This window comes from Mustela nigripes, chromosome 13 (assembly GCF_022355385.1).
Source record: "Mustela nigripes isolate SB6536 chromosome 13, MUSNIG.SB6536, whole genome shotgun sequence".
NCBI classification, from domain to species: domain Eukaryota; kingdom Metazoa; phylum Chordata; class Mammalia; order Carnivora; family Mustelidae; genus Mustela; species Mustela nigripes.
Genome location: NC_081569.1, coordinates 103,687,146 through 103,707,610, shown reverse-complemented (window position 1 = coordinate 103,707,610; position 20,465 = coordinate 103,687,146). Strand labels below are relative to the sequence as shown.

Sequence of the window (20,465 nt, the reverse complement as noted above, 5' to 3'; positions counted from 1 at the left end):
TTTCAGCCTTCAACATCCTGGTGAATGTCGGCGTGGTGCTGACATACCCAATCTTGATCTCCATTGGGACCGTGCTCAGTGTCCCCGGAAATGCAGGTACCGGTCACATTTGACAAGTGCGCCATCTCTTGCCTCTGTTCCTTTCACACCCTGAGTGGTTTCTTCGAACAATTGTGAATTATGTCCCTTGCCTTGGAAGATGTTTTTAAATATCGGGAAGGTGGCAGACAACAGAATAACTATGCAGCAGATTTAAAATTTGCAGCTATAAACACTGTTTTTACTCAGTCGTGCTTTTAGAATTAAATACCAAATGTATCATTTGGGTTTCATGTAATCTCCCTGACAACCTAATTTTGCGGTATTTTTAGAGGAAGTCCTGTGGAAACAAAAGGCATCCCAGCCGAGGACTCTCAAGTACACGTCACTAATGAAAGTGTAGGAAACGTTCAGGGTGTGGGCTCCCCATCAGACTATCCGTGGGGAGCAGCAGAAGCTTCTCCTGGGGGCCGAGCAGATGGCCCTCTGGAATATGTACAGGAGAAAGCAATTGGGCTCACTTTGGGAACAAGAAGAGAGGCTATTTTTCCAGGATGATCTTTATAGTGAAACGTGTCAATGGAGCAAGTTATGAAAGTGAGGGATTTGGAAGACCATACGGTCCTCACTGTGAGATTTTATTTTTCCAAGTCTCAGGTACCCAACTTTCTCCTAATCATCAGGTACTCATTGAGCCTTTACTGTGTGGAGAACTGTAGAAGAAACAGGGAGGGGGAAAAGATATTATTGTTCCCCTAAGAAACTTACACCAAATTTGTAAAAACAAGATCAACATATATGAAATAACTTAACACCCCACTGTGGGATTTATTAGCAAATGCTAAATGGTGTGAGACAGACTCATGGGACTACCAGATACCCAGAGGAAAGAAATATGAGTGAAGAGTGGAGTTGTCAAAGAATTTCATTCATTCACCTAGGGATCCAGTCACTCAACAAATCATTTCTAAGCACTTAGGACATGTCAGGAACAGTACTAATGCTGGTGAGAGTTTGTATGTATACTCTGAACCATGTAGTATACAGAGGGAGAAAAAAGAATTCAGTAGTTACAACATAGAGACAGAATTGTATTGATAGAGGTGTGTAATGAATGCTCTGGGAGCACACAGGAGGGGCATCCAGGAGGGCTTCCTGTAAGAAGCCAAAAGAGAGAATGAATGAAGGGATTTGCTGGATGGTGGGGATATGAGAAGGAATGGGCATTCTATGTAAATAGAACAATCTGGGCATTACCAACAATTCCACTACTAGGTACATATGCTGAAAAAAATAGAAAACGAGACCTTAAAATATACTTGTATGTGAACACTCATTGCAGCACTATTCATGGTGGCCAAAAAGTGGAAACACCCAAATGTCCATCCACAGATGAACCAATAACCAAGTTGTGATACGATGGGCTATCATTCAGCCATAAGAAGGCAGGAAGTACGGGTACATGCTCCCACATGGTTGAACTTCAAAAACGTCATGTTAAGTGAAAGAAGCCACATGCAAAAAAGTCACATTTGGTGTGATTTCGTTTATATGGAATCTCTGGAACAAGTTAATCCATGGAAACAAACATCAGATTCCCACACAGGAATTGGGAGGTTGGGGAAGGGCTTGGGGAGTAACTGCTTCAGGGATAAGGGGTTTGAATTTGAAGTGATGGAGATGTTCTGGATTCAGACGGAGGTGGCAATTGTACAACACTGTGGCCTACAAAATGCCACTAAATTCATGTGAAAAGAATTCATTTTAATTTGTAGGAACTTCACCTCCATTAAAAATTCTTTAAAAAGAACAGGAGGTCCCAAAATGTAGGCATTAACAAACGTGGCCCATTTGGAAAATCCTCAGCAGCCCAGTGAATCTGGAGAAGTGTGAAGGGATGCAGAGGAGAAGTTTCGAGAAATAAAACTGCAGAGGCAACTAAGTGAGATGACATGAGCCTTGAAGGATAAGTCTGACTTAGAGAGAAGAACAGAAAGCAAACAAAGGCAACAATAGAATGATATGGACAAAGGAAAGCGAGGAGCGGAGTTGTCAAGGAAGTTCATTCATTCACCTTGTTGAAAGAACAAGGGAGACTTTAGAAATTTCTAGAAGTGGCACTGACAGTGGTTATTATTCTCAGAGAAGCTTAGAATCAGTCCTAGCCTGTGACAGACCTGATTTTTCTTCCCTAGCTGTGGATCTCCTGAAACAGGAGGTGATCTTCAATGTCGTCCGCCTGGCCGCTACCATTGTCATTTGCATTGGGTTTCTGCTGATGCTGTTGCCAGAGGAGTGGGACGAAATCACCCTGAGATTCATCAACAGCCTGAAGGAAAAGAAGAGTGAGGAACATGTGGAGGACATCACTGATTCTAGTGTACACCTGCGGACCAGAAGCAGGGCCAATGGGACAGTGTCTATACCCCTGGCTTAATGAGGGACCCATTTTGGATGCACGTGTATGTATATTCTGTGAATATAGTAAATTTTTCTCACTACCTGTACACTCAAATGACAGTATTAATTCTGGATTTGGATAAGTCATAGGTGAAATCATGCCAAGGATAAAAGTTTACATTTATATGCTTATCAAGGAACTGGTGTAAATAATCATAATAAAAATTTTTTATTAAAATATATTCATCTTTATTCTATTTCTTCTGTTTTAGAGGGAATTGCCTGCCCCTAATTTGCAAAATTTCCTGAAAACATGAGACTCTACTAAGTTATGGGTTTATCATCACCTTACCCTCACTGGAAACTGAAATATTTTTGTTCCATCAGAGAAAGTTGCATAAGAAAACACATGTACAGGATACACACTTTATATTGGGACGCCTGGGTGGCTCAGTTGGTTAAGCAGCTGCCTTCAGCTCAGGTCATGATCCCAGCATCCTGGGATCGAGACCCACATCGGGCTCTTTGCTCGGCAGGGAGCCTGCTTCTCTCTCTGCCTCTGCCTGCCATTCTGTCTGCCTGTGCTCGCTTGCTCTCTCTCTCTCTGACAAATAAATAAATAAAATCTTAAAAAAAAAAAAGGATACACACCATATATATATATATATATATATATATATATATATATATATATATATATATTTAAGTCCAATAAGTCCCTTAAGTTTGAAAGCTGGGAAGTAATTAAACAACTATCAAAAGAGAATCTTCTATATGCAAGACTTACACTAGGAAAAATGAAGGTGTGAAGACAGAGAAGACTCCGTCTCTACTTCCAACGTGCTTAGAGTTGTATAGAACATAAGAGTGGTTATAAAGATCTCTAATAGGAAGTAGACATTTAAAAATGGCAGAGGGGTTAGAGCACAGCTCAACAGTACCTGACATGTTGACCACTCCTTTTTTCTGAAATATCCTCTCTACTTGACTCCCATACTATTTCCTGGTTCTCTATCTGCCTCACTGGCTGCTTCTCTAGGGTCCTCTTCCAAGACTGGTCTCATCACTGTCAACCTTCAGTGCTCGGTCTTCTTATCATCTCGTTCCACACTCTCTTCCTCGGGGATTTCATCTACTCCCATGGCTTCAAATGTCACCCATGTGAAGATGGTTTTTAAAATCTTTATCTCCAGCCCAGATTTGTCCCCTGAACTTCAGGGCTGACTATCCAAATGTCTCCTGCAAGCTCACTTGGATAGCTCATTGTTGACTTCCAGTTCAAGAAAAAAAGTTGAATTTATTGTCTCTCTTCTCCAGATCTATTCCTTTCACTCCCTGTTCCCTGTCTAGGCTAAGGGTGCCATCATTCACCAGCTGCCCAAGCAGGGATGAACCTTAACTTTTGCCTTTCTTGCCCTCCACATCTAAACTATAAGTCATGTTGATTGTCTCTCTCAATGGTTCTTGAATCCAGACACTTCTCTACTATGATAACCTGTTCTGAGCACTCATTATCTCTTTCTCTAATGAATGAAAGTCTCTCTGAGTTGGCCTCTCTAATTTCTAGTCTTGCCTCTCTCTCATTCCTTCCATGCCCTGCAGAGTGGCTTTTCTAATACAGAAATGAGATAATTCTCCTCTCCTATATAAAACACTTCAGTGACATCTTATTTTCCACAGAATAAGGTCCAAGTACCTTTGCACATCGTTCAAAGTTCACCACTGGCTAGCCCCACCTGACTCAAGAGAAGCACATCCAATGGAACTTCTGTGGTGAAGACAGTATTGTACATCTGCCCAGGGCTCCATAGTAGTCCCAAGGGCCTACTGAGCCCTATAAGTATGGCCAGTGCAACCAAAGGGGCTGCATTTCTCATTTTATTTACTTTAATTAATTTGAAATTAAATTTAAAGAGCCACAGGTGACTATTGGCTACCATATTGGACAGCACAGCTCCAGAGCCTCATGTCATCATTCCACCCACTCTGGGCCCCTGGAATCTGGGCTTTCATGATACTATGAATTCCTGCAATTCTTCAGTCGAGACCTACTCTATTTTTTGTACTCTTTTTGCCTCTCTCATTGCCTGACTAACCATTACCTCAGCTTCATAGTGTGATTTTTTTCCTATTTTCCCAGAAAGCCTTTTCTTCTCCCCCATTCCTCACAAGCCTCTGCTTATGCTCATGATAGCACTGGTCACCCTCCGTGGCAATTACCAGTCTACTTGCCCAAGGTCCCAGGAGACCAGCAGCTCCTTGAGAGCAGGAACTGTGTGCCATTCATCATTGTGTTCCTAGCATGTGTCTGGTGCTTGCAGATATCCAATAAGTAAATAAATGTGTTGCTTGACCCTGGAGATATACCCCCTCCTCCAGACTGTATTAGATTAGTCTTGTTCAAGGACAGACTGGTACAGATGAGACCGGTGAAAGTAAGGGGTTAAATGGGCCACTGCCTTTGTTGTGTTTCCACAAAATACCAATTTGCTGAATTGCTAAAAGACACTTCTCTCTGAAGAGGCTGGTTAAGGCACGGAACAATTTAAGATAATCTGCACTTTCTGGGGAACTTAGTGCAATAAACCAAGCCTTTCTGGCATCTGTTTTACTCTTCTTTTTTTTTTTCAAGTGTCCCCAGAAATATAGGTGAGACAATCACAAATCACAAGGCAAGAAAAGGGGACTCAGGCTATCACACCCACTGAGCATCATGGTAAATAAAAACCCTTTTTTTTTTTTCATTTCACTGTCATTTTTTGAAAAGGCAATGCCAGTCTTCCAGGGTAGCTAGGTGACATCATATTCACTAAAATAACCATGACTCACTTTAAACTTCATGAAAAATGGTACAAAATAAATAAAATATATTACTAATAAATGTGAACTAGTTCATTATCTAACTGGCGTTGGTTTTGACTACTTCGGTGCCATATTGGTACAAACACCACTCTCGCCTTATTTTTAAATTACTGTTAAATAGCAGTAATCACAGACTAGCCCACTTCAGCATCTTGCCATTACTTCGCATGACATTTAAAATTGCATTTTGACATCTTTAAGAAATGAGTTGTTTTGCTCTTTTTGATGATTCATTTTGAAAAATGAAGTCAGCTACTCTGGAAAGCTCTAATTCAACCTATGACTGATCACCATAATTAGCTTAGTCTATATTAAGAAAACAGTTCCATTATGGTATTCATTCATTTATTCATTCAAAAATTATTAAGTTCTACCTCTGGCTCTGAAGTAGAGTGTTACATTAGGTGATCACCAACTAGCCTCTGCCTGCCTCTGGAGCAGCTCTGTCCAACAGAACTTTCTGTGATCATAGTAATGAACTCTGCACCGTGGGCAGAAGGGATACAAGATGGACAGGAGGTGGCCCCTGCTCCTGGGACCTTCGGTCTTTCTAGGTTCAGTTGTCCACATGACAAAGTGACTCAGAAACTTATTGGAATCACTTTGGGAATATGAGGTATTCCTTTAAATTTGGGGAAAGTCATCATAAATAAAGATATAATACCTTTCCTTGCTACCTTTCGTTGTGAAAATCAGATGGTATTATGTATTTTAGTCACTGAACAAATATGACTATGCCTCCTATGTGCCAAGGATGAAGCAAGTTCAGTGGGGCTTGGATGATATTTCCAAAGTCACTGCCCTCGGAGGTGGAGATGCCTTGGTGAGGTTACTGTTAGCTTGCCCCTTTATCTAAACCTGGTTCTTCCCCAGTGTCCAAAAGACAATGGCTTCTGTGGGTGGCCAAACGGGCAGCTCAGTCCAGGAATTAAAAGCTCCCATGTTGCAGCCACGGCTCCGCACTTTGATCAATTACCAACCTCCGTCCTGATTTCATCATCAGTACAATGAAGGGATTAATATCTGTTATTTCAGGTTGTTGAGGGCATGAAATGAAACCACGTGGTTGAAAAGCTGAACACACTGCCAGAAGTAGTAACTAGCATGAGGGTTTGACCTCCTTCTGGGTCCTTACCCAGAGCGCTCATCCCCAGCACGGCACCCAGCAGGTCACAGAGCCTGGTGCTCAGCAGGCGATTTTACCTCAAATAAACCAGACAGACAAAAGAAGCCTGGCGTGAGGAACACACATAGGAAGCAGAAAGAAAGGCTACACTGCTTCCATTTGCCCGGTTCCCCTTGGCCCCGTGTATCGCAGCATTCTTGCCCAGCTAGCGGAACTAATTGCCTGACAAAAAGACAGACTGGTGACTTGGGCTCTGAAATTAAAATCACTTCAACCACGGCCTGATCACTTCACAAACAAATTATAGGCAAATACATTTGGCTCATCCAGGTTTTGCATGCATGTTAGTTTTCTGCAGACACTTTGTCAAGATCCACCGGAGGACAAATAATTTGGAGAAGGACAATGCAAGTGACAAAAAGAGTGAACAGTATAACTGGCTAAGCATTGGAATATTCTTGATATTTAAGTACGAATCCTCTTTCTTACTTACCCCTAAGGCCCTGACATGAGTACAAAGAATACCTACTACAGATGATTCTGGTTTACCTGACAGGCTGGAACAAGAAGTCTCTATTTTTTTTTTTTTTAAGATTTTTATTTATATACTTGACAGACAGAGATCACAAGCAGGCAGAGAGGCAGGCAGAGAGAGAAGGAGGGGAAGCAGGCTCCCTGCTGAGCAGAGAGCCTGATGCGGGGCTCCATCCCAAGACCCCGGGATCATGACCTGAGCCGAAGGCAGAGGCTTTAACCCACTGAGCCACCCAGGCGCCCCTCTATTATTTTTAATACTTTTTATTTCTTTGTCTCCCCACTCCGCCTCTGAACACACACACACCTGTAGCAAATGAGAATAAAGTAAAAACAGTAGAGTACAAAATATGATGGAAATGGGATGCTAGTGCCTAAAACCCAGAGGCAGAAAGAACATAAGACCCACATTTTAGGGGCGCCTGGGTGGCTCAGTGGGTTAAGCTGCTGCCTTCGGCTCAGGTCATGATCTCAGGGTCCTGGGATCGAGTCCCGCATCGGGCTCTCTGCTCAGCAGGGAGCCTGCTTCCTCCTCTCTCTCTCTCTGCCTGCCTCTCTGCCTACTTGTGATCTCTCTCTGTCAAATAAATAAATAATATCTTTAAAAAAAAAAAAAAAAGACCCACATTTTAAAGTTCTGATTGGCCAGTGTGCCCACTCTTCCTTCACCCATGTGTGCCAGAAAAGCAAAGCCTGCTTTGTCACTATTTGCTGGGGACCTGAACACCAGATCCTTTGGGAGCTTGAGGAATCTTAAGAGCAAGAATTTTAACCTGGGATTAGAAACCCCATCCAGGGATAAGCTGCAGGATTTGTTTCCAAAACTCCTGACAGAGTTTTCAAAGTAGTGTGAACTTAGTGGCTTTATTCTGGAGGAATATATTCAGAGAATCCAGAGGCTCTAAAACCACACTGTTCAATATGGTAGTCGCTAGCCACGTGTGGCTAATGACATACAGCTGGTCCATATGGAGAGATGCTGTGTCAAATGCACTGGATTTTGAAGACTTACTATGAAAGAGAGAATGTAGGCGTTTCTGTTAATAGTTTTTACACTCATTACATATTGAAATGAGAATATCTTTGATATGTTGTTTTAAATAAGATCTGTTATAAAATTTATTTCACACATTTCTTATGTTTTTAATATACCTAGCAGGCACTCAAAAATATATGAGAGTCTGGTGGTGGGTACTAAGGAGGGCACATATTACATGGAGCACTGGATGTGGTGCATAAACAATGAATCTTGGAACACTGAGAAGATTAAATTAAATTTAAAACAAACACAAAATATATATGAGGCTTGTATTTGTGGTTCACATGATGTTTCTGTTGAGCACAAATTCTCTAAAAATTTAATAGTGACTTGCTTAGAGAATAAGAGGGAACAGGAAATTGAGGAAATAACAGCTTTGGAAAGAAGAAATTATTTGGTCATATTCTGTCAGTCAAGACAAAATATACTAAGTTTTTATGTCATGCAAATTCAAACTGTCAGAGAAGGAAGAAATCGAGTAGAAGAGAGTAGTTTGGAATTGCAGCCAACTGGAAAGCTTTGTGAAGACCTGGAAGAATGAAAGGTAGAAAACCATCGTCGAATACCAGGTTTTACCGATGCAGAAGTGATAGAAAGTGCTTGGGGTTAATTCTGGACAGCCAAAAGACATTGATGCAGATTACAGTGCAAAATTATTCTGGAAAAGACCACTCTGACTTCTGGATATTGTAATCAACTTGCAGAAAAGAAGTTAAATTGTATTCTGTAGAAGGCAAGTAGAATTGTCTGATCTTATGACATTAGTAAATAACAAGTAGTCCAAGTGAAAATCAGAAATTTATTAATGTAAATAGTTTCTGATATGAATCATAAGATCAGGACAGATTTGGCCTATAGGTACTAACTCATTCTGATCAATAATTAAAAGATGCTCTCCAAGATAGAGTGGTCTTCGGGGACGTGATAGTTCAGCCAGCCATCAAGAAGCTTCCTAAGATGGCATCTACATAGAAGTAACCACTATTCTGGGTCTGGTCCTCTGCACCAAGGGCCCAGAAGCTAAGTCTTGTCAATGCCCTAAAAACTAACCCAGTGATCTCAACTTGTGATACTGATGTAGCAGCATAATCTGCAGATGAGAACTTTATAGAAAGCAAGTACTTAAGCCTTATCCCAGACCAAGTGAAGCAGAATCTCTGGAGGCTTGGGGGGCAACAACTCCTCTTAATAAGCCCGGCCTGAAATTAACCAAGCACATGCTCAGGTGATACAGGTGATTCCAATATGATAAAGTTTAAGAACCACAAGACTAAAGACCACTGAACTTGAAGAACTGACTGGCACAATTGCTCCCATTCCAATCCAATCACACAGTCCAGTAGCAGAATGTGTTCTACCAAATCCCATACCAAAGTTCCTTTCCATTAATATTAACAAGAAGACATCATAGATTTGCCAACGCTTGATTTATAGAACTGGTTGTGACCACAACAGCCAGTACAGGTGCATATGGCACCCTGAAGAGTTCAGCTGATAGACCATCCTCTTTATGAGCTTGTTCTTTGCTACACCTATCCCTTCCAACAACCTTTTCCCTCAGGGGAAAGGCTAACAAGTTGATCTTTCCCTAATTACTTCCCTTACATATGGATTTTACTTTTATAATATAATTAGGGGTTTCATTTAGCTTGGTAGATAAAAGCGATGCACTGAAATTCAGTCTTTGTCAAGATTTCTGCTCTATCTCCATTAGCATCCTTGACTTATTCCACTCTTAAAGTCCCAAAAGGGCAGAAACAAGGTACCTTCCAGGTTCTGTATGTTACTTACATGGCACATTTGGCTAAAATTTCTCTCTTATTATGTTTTTATTTGCCTTAACTCATCTTAATGTTAAAATATTTCCACTTTTCATTCTCTTTCAAGAAGCCTTCGATCGAATCCAACTTTGACATCTAATATTCAAACTTTACCTATATTTTCATTTTTAGTAATCCTCCTTCTGTCAGGTAACACCAGTCCAATGCTCTCTTTTTGCATAAAGTTTCCCCTTTCCTTCAATAACTGCTACCCACAATCCCATATCCCGGACCAGCACTGAGTGCACACTGAGATGTTCAGTGTTTCGTTTTGATCATCTACTTTTGGTTGATCGGTTTCTTCTCTTGGAAATGTTAACTTCATCAATTACATTCCACCGGAACCCTGCAGTTCTCCCCATTCCTGGCCTTGAAAAAGTGCTATCTCTGAGATGCCATTCCTATTACCTAACCTCAATACCAGTGTTAACTTTTATCACTTGACTCTGTTTTCCAAGGCCTCCCTGGCACATCTGTGTCTCCTCTTCATTCTTATTTTTTCTCTTTATATCTACAATAATATAAAAGTCCACATTCATAATGTTGTTCCTGTGGTTCTATATGTTCTGAAGTAGTTTCTGAATCATCAAGAAAACTGCTATTCAATATGGTTTTGGAGTTGGTATATTTGAACATACTGTGATTTAGAAAACTGACAGTCCAGCTCTTCTAAATAAGAATGATATATCAAAAGGAATATTTATTTAATGAAAGCAATCTATTCCTGAACCATAAAAATAACCATTTATGTGGTAATTATAAGATAGATCACATGATACCAAAATTCAATCATCTATTTATTTTGTCAAATAGTCATATCATTTCTGTTATAAATAATCAAAACATTATCTGTTATAAATAATCAAAACATTAAGGAACTGGGTAGTACACAAAAGCATTTGGGGGCTTTTGAAAACAGAGACTCTGTCCTCCTCTCTTTACTTGCCCAGCAATAGCTCATAAGAAGAACTCAGTGTGTAGTGAAAAGAAGGGCCATCTGTACCCCAATGTTTATAGTGGCCACGGTCACCAAACTGTGGAAAGAACCAAGATGCCGTTGAAGGGACGAATGGATAAGGAAGATGTGGTACATATACATGATGGAGTATTATGACTCCATTTAAGTTTAAGAACCACAAGACTAAAGACCACTGAACTTGAAGAACTGACTGGCACAATTGCTCCCATTCCAATCCAATCACACAGTCCAGTAGCAGAGTGTGTTCTACCAAATCCCATACCAAAGTTCAGCCAGCCATCAAGAAGCTTCCTAAGATGGCATCTACATAGAAGTAACTTTTGTATCAACATGGACGGGACTGGAAGAGATTATGCTGAGTGAAATAAGTCAAGCAGAGAGAGTCAATTATCATATGGTTTCACTTATTTGTGGAGCGTAACAAATAACATAGAGGGCATGGGGAGAGGGAGAGGAAAAGGTAGTTGGGGGAAATTGGAAGGGGAGATGAACCATGAGAGACTATGGACTCTGAAAAACAACCTGAGGGTTTTGAAGGGGCGGGAGGTGGGAGGTTGGGGGAGCCAGGTGGTGGGTATAATGGAGGGCACATATTGCATGGAGCACTGGGTGTGGTGCAAAAAACAATGAATTCTGTTACGCTGAAAAGAAATTAAAAAAAAAAAAAAAGGAAGAAGAACTCAGTGGAGGAAGAAAGAAGGAATTTCAGTCCTGCCAAGATAGAGATTTATTCATTTAGTAAACAAGCACTTATTGATTTTTTTTAATTTTTTAATTTTTTTTTTTTTAGTATTTAAAATTTTATCTCTCATTGTGTGGTCAAGACCCAGTATCACTGGGAGAGAGGGAGAGAGATTAAGGACACTGGGTTAAAAAAATAAAATCAGTCAATAGTGTAATGAATACTTCACTTTTCCTAAAATGTATGACTGAGGAGTGGCTCCAGGCTGACACAGAGCAAAGAGGTGTCCTGGATTTCTTTGCAGACACACATGTGGTTTTGTACTAGAACAAAAGGGCTATGAACCCGCCCAGAACATGGACAAATTTCTGCCTTGGGATATTTTTTTTTATCCACTTCAGTAAGAATTCTGGCTAGAAGCATGAAAAGATGAAGAAGGGAAAAAAATTCACTTGGATAATGGCCAAGAAATCTGGGCTCCTCATCGTAATTCAGATCAATGTCCAGAATCATGAAATCTCAGTTGGATAAAGTTCCTCAAGGAATTTTCATTCCAGTCCTGCCTAATGCCTAAATCTCTTCTAACCCATCCCAGAAAAGTAGACACCCCAGGGGAAATAGGTTTTAACTGTTTTAAGTAACCCATCTGTTCCAAAACCTTATTACTGTTATGGAGTTCCTCCCTGAATGAGCTGACATTTGCTTTTTTGAAAGTTTCACCTGATGATGCAAACTGTTACTTGGGGCCCACACAAGTCAAATCGCTCTAACATAGAAGTATATCATATTCCTTCTGGATTTTTCCTTTAAGTCAAATCCTTATGGGCATACCATCCCATGTTGATCTACAGAAATTCTTTTTTGAGTTAATTAACACATCCATCATCGCACATGTTTACTTTGGGGGGGGGGGAGTGAGAACATTTAAGTTCTACTCTCATAGCAAATTTCAATGATACAATACAGTGTTATCAACTATCGTCACATGTTATACATTAGATCCTCAGGCCTTATTCATCTTATAACTGAAAATTTGTATCCTTTTACCAGCCTCTCCCTAATAACCCTACCCTCCACCCAGAAACCACTTCTCTGTTTCTATGAGTTTGACTTTTTTTTTTTTTAATTTCACATATAAATGATACCATGCAGTATTTGTCTTTCTTTGTCTGGCCCATCTTATACCATACACAAAAATCAACTTGAAGTGGTTAAAATACTTGAATGTAAAATCTAAAACCATAAAACTCCTAGAAGAAACCATAGGGGTTTAGCTCCTTGACCGTGGTCTTGGAAATGATTTTTGAATGTGACACCAAAATGGGGCTATATCAAATTAAAAGGCTTCTGTGCAGCAAAGGGATCCACAAATAAAATGAAAAAGCACTTGAAGTAATAGGAGAAAATATTGGCAAACCAAATATCTAATAATAGGTTAATATTGAAAATACATAAGGAACTCATACAACTCAATAACAAAAAACAAATGACCCAATTAAAAAATGGGCAAATGGCTCAAATTGACATTTTTCCAAAGAAGACATGCAAATGGCCAACAGGTATGTAAAAAGATGCTCAACATCACTAACTACAAAAGAAATGCAAATCAAAACTACAATGAGATATCTCTTCCTATCTGTTAGGATGGCTATTACTAAAAAGACAAGAGATAACAAATTTTGGCAAGGAAATAGAGGAAAAAAAATAAAAACCAACCACCACCCTTGTATACCATTGATGGGAATGTAAACTGGTACAACCACTATGGAAGTTTCCTTGGATACTAAAAATAGAACTACCACATGACCCAGCAAAACCACTTCTGGGTATGTATTCAAAGGAAATGAAACCATTATCTCAAAGAGATATCTGAACTCCCATGTTCATTGCAGCATTATTCACAATAGCCAAGGTACGGAAACAACGTATGTGTCAGTCAATGGATAAATGGATCAAGAAAATGTAATGTATGGGGGCGCCTGGGTGGCTCAGTGGGTTAAAGCCTCTGCCTTTGGCTCAGGTCATGACCTCAGGGTCCTGGGATTGAGCCCCGCATTGGGCTCTCTGCTCAGCAGGGAGCCTGCTTCCTCCCCTCCTCTCTCTACCTGCCTCTCTGCCTACTTGTGATCTCTATCTGTCAAATAAATAAATAAAATCTTTAAAAAAAAATGTAGTGTATGTATGCTACAATACAACACAATATTCCATTGTGTGTAGTATGTGTGCATTTGTGTGTGTGTGTGTATGTATATGCTTATCTCCTTATGTATATATACAGCCTTAAAAAATAAGGAAATCCTGTCATTTGCAACAACATGGATGAACCTAGATGGTGTTATGCTAAGTGGTACAAAAATCCTTTTTAATGTGAGATGTTCCAATTGGAACTCAATAGCCTTGTTTTTTTTTTTTAATTTAAAGATTGTATTTATTTATTTATTTTTGACAGAGAGACACACAGAGAAAGAGGGAACTGAAGCAGGGGGAGTGGGAGAGGGAGAAGAGGGCTTCCCGCTGAGCAGGGAGCCCTATGTGGGGTTTGATCCCAGGATCCCAGGATCATGACCTGAGCCGAAGGCAGATGCTTACCCAGGAACCCCAGAACTCAATACCCATTTAGTAGTTTTAACCAGCTCACAGTGTGGTGAGAGTATTAATTGTCAGTGCTACTCTACTTCCCCTATTCTTTCATTTCATGTTATTTACCCTTCTGCATTATTTACCCTCTTTAAGTCTCAATTTCCACATTTGTACCCTATAATACTGACCCTCAAGGAATTGCCAGGAGCGTTAGCACCTAATTCTAATCAGGTAGAAAGTGCTCAATAAAAGGAAGCTATTATTGCTAGTCATTAAACATTTAGGGCAAAGAAAGGATGATTTTCCCTGTTCTAACACTGCCCCCAGCCTTCTAATAAACTCGGTTTGTTTGTCAAGTTAGAAGGTGAAGATTTTGATGAGTATGTTAGTTAGCTAATGATGCATAAGAAATTACTCTGAAATTAGTATCTTAAAACAACAGACATTAATCAGAGTTTTGGGGGTTAAAAAATCCAGGTGCAGGTTGGAAGATCTGCTACGAGTTCACTCACATGGTTATTGGCAGGGTTCAGTCCTTACTGGTTGTTGGACAGAGCCATCAGGCCCCTGTTACATACCTGAGCCTCTCCCAGGGCAGCTCAGGACATGGCAGTTAGCTTTTCTTGGAGCAAGTGGACAGGATGGAAGCCACAGTCTTTTTGTAACCCAATCTCAGAGACAACACTTCCACTGTTTATTTGTTAGAAATGAATCAGTAAGTCTTGTCAGCACTCACTGCAAGGGTTGGAGGACTACACAAAGGCATGGCTTGCAGAGGCAAGGACCATCAGGGGCCATCATGGAGGCCACTTACCACAGTGACGTTACCCATCATGCCAAGAAGAGGGTGGGGGAGAAAAGCGCTCACCTGAGTGTGCACACAGACACACTAGCTGCCTATTTCCAGATTCCCAGGTTTGAGTGTTCAGAAAGGTGGGAACCATCACTGATAAAGTACTATGAAATGTCAAAGTGGGAAAGGATCTTAGACCATCTCTAAGACAGTTCCCTCACTCAGGAAAACCAAAATCCATAGAAATGAAGTGGCCTGAACCCAGCCTGTCTTCTGGTCACTGTTGTTTTCATTAGAGTTAATGTTCCGTCCTTTCTTGGGTGAAGGCATTCGTTTTCACAAAAGTGGTAGCATTTATTCTCTCTTCCCAAATTAGTGGATCCCATTTTCCATTGAACTTCAAGGCGAGTGCCTGCAAAAATGGCAAATTGATAAGCAGATGTTCCTGGTTGTTTCCTGATTGTTCTTCAACCACCTTTGGTCTTACTTGGAAGAGAAAGTAGAACAAGATTCTACTATTACAGATAAACCAGCAAAGTTTCGAGCGCAGCAGTGTAAATAAAGCACCATTTCCTAAAACAGCACAGAAGAGTGTAAAATTAAACTGGAACCCAGAGCATCATTTTAAAAGAACCCATTTTCACAGTGGGAATTTATAAGAGTCTTGCAGTTTGTAAAAGGAATATTTTTCTTTAGTGTGAATGCCTTGATTCATGAAACATTCCAATTTAACTATCTTTTGATCCAGGTGCATGGTTAACTGAGAGGTCCATTGGTCAAATAATAACCCACCGACCAAAAAGTCCCTCTTAGGTTAGGCTGCTGGAAAATTAAGTATTGCATTCTTTCCTCTGTGTGTTAAGTGCAACACAAATTATTCATGATACTGCTGGAAGGTGCAGTGAGTTAATAAATCATCAAAATGGCTCCATGATCTTTGCTCATATCCATGAAATCTGACTTGCTGCAGTTGATGGTGGGCCTAGAGAGAATCAAGACACCTTAATATTGGAAGCAGTGTGATTAAATCAGAATCTTCCAGATCTATGGTTGTTTTTACTCTGACATGTGACATTTCCTTCTCTACTGTAACTCTGCCAGTATACTCTCTATTGTAAAGGGAGAGATGGTTAGACCTTAAAAAAAAAAATGGTCTTACTGTCAGCCAGCCAAACACACACAATCCTAGAGAATGTTCAGCCAGTCCCATGGCTTCTCATCCAGTGAAAAATTCCTAACCATGTCAAGACCGTGGTTTCTAGCCAGTTTGGTATGTCTTCAAGTGTCAGGTCTTGGTATTATCTTGCCTTTCCTTCAGTGAATTATGTGACAGTCATTTCATGTCTTCTCTAGTGCCCCTTAATGGATAGAATGTGGAGGGGTCAATTCATATTCTCACTGTAGAAAGGAGAGTGTCAAGCCCTCAAATAAAGTGTCTAAAAGACAACTAGTGCTTTTCAGCTACAATGACTAACCCTCAGCCAGCACCTCTCCTGCAATGTATTTTGCTAAGAATATCTATCTCCTTTCTCGCATTGTGTTATATTCTAAGGTCTCACTTGTCTCCATGGCCTTTGTAAGTGACAGTCTCCCTTTGGGGATAGACAGAAGGGATTAAAAATCTCTCTGATACTTAAGGCTCCTGAGTCACTTACGCTTTGATGAGCCTCATTCAGCATGAGAGGGTCTATATTCAGGGAACTAAGCAGAGTCCAAGATCCAGGTGGGGAGAAAGGGGGAAAGGAATAGAAGCAGCTCCTCTCCCAACCTCTAGTCTTAACACTCCCTCCCCTGCCATTGCCTTTACAAAGAGGAAAATAAAGAAAATTAGAGTATAGTCTTCTCAGAACCTAAAATAGAATAAAAATTGACCTCCTCACTAAGAATAAAATTAACCTCAAGTTCTTCAAATAACTAGAGCACTGCCTTCTCTCATTCCCAGTGTTAAGGGGAATGGGCGCTAGGAATAAGGGGGAGTTTATACTCACTGTAGAAAATAATCGGTGCGTAATGAGGGTAATGAGTAAATTATGGACGAAAAGAGAATTGTACGGTGAGAAAGAGGTGGACTCTGGCAAATGAGGACAACTTTCTCCAAAGAAGCCTTTGAAGGGGTCTTTAAGGATAATTGGGAAATTATCTCTTCAGGGACTCTGGACATAAAGAATATAGACTATACTAAGGATGTACTGTAATTTTCCAGAAATTACACTTAGGGCTATTCCTAGTCAATATGGTAAATTACACTGATGACAGAAATCTCTCTATTCTTCACATAGCGCATTACAATAAGGTTGAAACCAAGAATGAGAACCCATCCCACGTCAGAAATAAAGAATGGACTAGAAGTTAGAGGTGTGAGAGTAAGCCTGATCCAAACAGCTCACTGTGTTACCAGATTAATGTCTTTGGCTAGAATTCTAGCACCCCAGAGGGTGCTAGAACCTGTCCTCAGGTTCTACATCTGCTTGGATCTAGAACTGAGTTACCTGAAGAAAGCTGAGGGTCCCAGCATGAGTGGACATTCAGGAATGCCAAATAGAAATATTCTGTCTACTGACTGAAAGATGATGGAAGGAATCATCTTCTTGGGAGGTCTCATCTTCTTGGGACAACATGAATGGGAAAAGAGTCACCATCAGTGCTGGAAGCCACGTTGGTGCCCTGCACAGGTGAGGGATCTGAAATCATATTACCTGCAAGGTGCAGGGATTCAAGGGCAGTAAGTTAGCATGAAGCAATCTGGAGCTGGTGACAACTCATTGGGTTGCTGGAGGAACTTCTCTGCAGAGACAACTTAACAGAAGGATGCTTAGGGAAATTCACTTATATGCTCTAACATTTTAGTACATATTTAAGTGTGAAGTTATTATTTCCATCCTCCTTATTTCCTTCCTCAACCCAAATCACACAGACCTCCATAGAGGAAAAACCACTGCTCAACTAAAGCTCATACTCAAAAGTTATACACCACAGAACAAAAAAGGCATCACAGGAGCAAATGAGAGAATTTATCAAGAACTCCCAATAACACAATTGTTTTTGAAAAACTCCTAAGTAGGGGTTCCTGGGTGGCTCAGTTGGTTAAAGCATCTGCCTTCTGCTTGGGTCATGATCCTGGGGTCCTGGGATCAAACCCCACATTGGGATCCTTGCTCAATGGAAAGTCTGCTTTTCCCTCTCCCCTGCTCATGCTCTCTCTCCCCCTCTCACTTGTTCATTCTCTCTCTCTCTCTCTCTCTCAAATAAATAAATAAAATCTTAAAAAACAAGACTCCTAAATAAAAATTTTCAAAATGTTTAAAGAGATAAATTGAGAAATAGAATGGCGAGGCAGGAAAGGAACAGTTTGAAAAGCCTACTTTGAAATCAGAAACAAGTTAAACAGGAGGGTTTAACCAGAGAAATAGAAGCAGTAGGAAATAGTGTATTAAGAGATTTATTACAAGGAATTGATGTTTGCAAATGTGGAGTCTGAATAAGCAAGTCCAAAATCCATAGGAAAGGCAGTAAGGATGGGAAGATGGATAGCAGCCTAGAATCAAGGGCATGGGATGAAGCCATTGTGCACAAGTAAAATGTTCTCTCTCGCTCTCTCTTCCTCCTTCCTCCATTTCTCCACCTCCTTCTGAAACCTGAACCCCATTTTTTAAAGTAAGCTCTATGCCCAACATGGGGCTTGAACTCCATACCTTGAGATCAAGAGTCACATGTTCTACTGACTGAGCCAGCCAGGTAGCCTTCAGACCTACCTTTAAGGCTTTCCAACATATTTCTTCCACCTTAATCACACACTCTTATTATTCATTCCTACACACATTCTCCAGATTTCTGTCTATATAAATTAGAAAAATCATGCAGTTTTGACGTGTGTATTGCACCTCCTCTTGGGAGGAGGATGGAAATAATAGCCTCGTACTTAAACATGTACTACAATGTTAGAGCATCTAAGTGAGTCTCCCTAACCCGCAACTTCATTAGTGTCATAGAAAATCTACCTCTAAATCTCAGGAAAAAATAACAAGATGGTAATAGTGGCTGCCTCTTTGGAGTGAGTCTGGGAATCACTTTTATTTATTTTTTTTTAAAGATTTTATTTATTTATTTGACAGAGAGAGATCACAAGTAGGCAGAGAGGCAGGCAGAGAGAGAGGAGGAAGCAGGCTCCCTGCTGAGCAGAGAACCCAATGTGGGACTCGATCCCAAGACCCTGAGATCATGACCCGAGCCGAAGGCAGCGGCTTAACCCACTGAGCCACCCAGACGCCCCTGGGAATCACTTTTAAAGAGACTTACATTTTCTTATACCTGGAGGAAAGCAGAAGTAAAGGCAGCCACTAATAGAATATGAAAATATGTACAACTTTCAAACCAGGAGAGAGGGAAAAAAAGAGAAGAAAACTCAGTGAAGAATGAATCAATGCAGATCATTCATTGATTCATACATTTGCTCATTCCGCAGAGTTTCCCTGAATGTTAATTGGATGCCAGATACTAAGTCCCTGTTCATATTCATAGTGGAATAGTCAGGAAGTGCCTATCTTCCTAATGCAGGAAAACTTAAAAATAATTACCTCCTGGTTTGTAAGTTTCTCAGTCTATCTGGTAATCTATTAAAAGTACAATATTTTCCATAGTTGACCTATTCTCTAAACCCATAGGCTTTTCTGGCTTTCTCCTTCCCAAGACTCTCATTTGTTCCAGGATTTGGTTGTGTAAAATAAAAATGAGCCACAGGGACTCACACTCAAGAGCTAGAATTTCTTCAATTCAAGCGTAACTTCTGAGCTTGTCTCTCAAGAATCACTGATTGCTTCTTTCAGTAGGAGGGTTTAAATTCCAAAATCTGAAAAAAGGAGAAAATGATACTGAAACTTAGAAAATATTTGATTGCAGTCCTTTTTCCCATTTCCTGAAACAATATAATATGAAAGAATTACAGGATTTTGAACCTGAAACAAACACAAGCAATTGTTTTCTCTAACCTCATTTTAGAGATGAGAAAGTGAGACTCAGGGAGGTTTGCATAAGGTTACAAAAGACACCAGCTTGGTTACCAAGTCTCTAATTACTAATTCATGAAGAAAGCAAAGAGGTCGCACTAAAGGAACCCCCTAAAAGTCCTCTCATGCTTTCAACCTACCATTTTCTACTCATTGTTATAGATGCTAAGCAAACAAATGAACAGTCCCTGCTCTCTAGGAATCTACAACACAGGGGAAAGTCGTATGCTGCAGTGTTCATACAAAGTAATTTGCTCACCCGAGTCTCACATTTCCTTTTATTATTTGCTTTAAGATTGCAAGTGAAATGATTCATGGAGATCTCTAAACAACATTCCACTTGCTCAGGGTTTTTCAAAGACACCAAGTGAAGTATGCTCTATCCTTAGGGGCTAAGCTTAGGGAGAGTCCAAATGATCCCACAGAATCCCAGGAAAATATTGGCTTAACCTCAGGAACAGCAAATACTTTTCCTTTCTTTATGCTTCAAACCAACACTGCATGCCCGATTGAAAAGTATTTTGGAAGGGAAACCAAGACACCAGGCTGTGGGCTTTTTTTTTAACTCCCAAAATATTGATTTCCCATCTGTGTACTTTAGCACTGGG

At 40.3% G+C, this 20,465-nt stretch overlaps 1 protein-coding gene across 3 annotated transcripts in view; it reads left to right on the top strand.

Moving 5' to 3' along the window:
• The window catches only part of SLC35F4 (solute carrier family 35 member F4), a 236,571-nt gene extending 233,907 nt beyond the window's left edge, over window positions 1-2,664 (top strand). For all 3 annotated transcript variants that reach the window (XM_059371292.1, XM_059371290.1, XM_059371291.1), the window contains 2 exons: window positions 7-96; window positions 2,235-2,664. In XM_059371292.1, the coding sequence (XP_059227275.1) occupies window positions 7-96; window positions 2,235-2,476 (332 nt within the window). In that variant the 3' untranslated portion in view covers window positions 2,477-2,664. The remainder of the gene's footprint in view (window positions 1-6; window positions 97-2,234) is intronic.
• The last annotated feature ends 17,801 nt before the right edge of the window (window positions 2,665-20,465 follow it).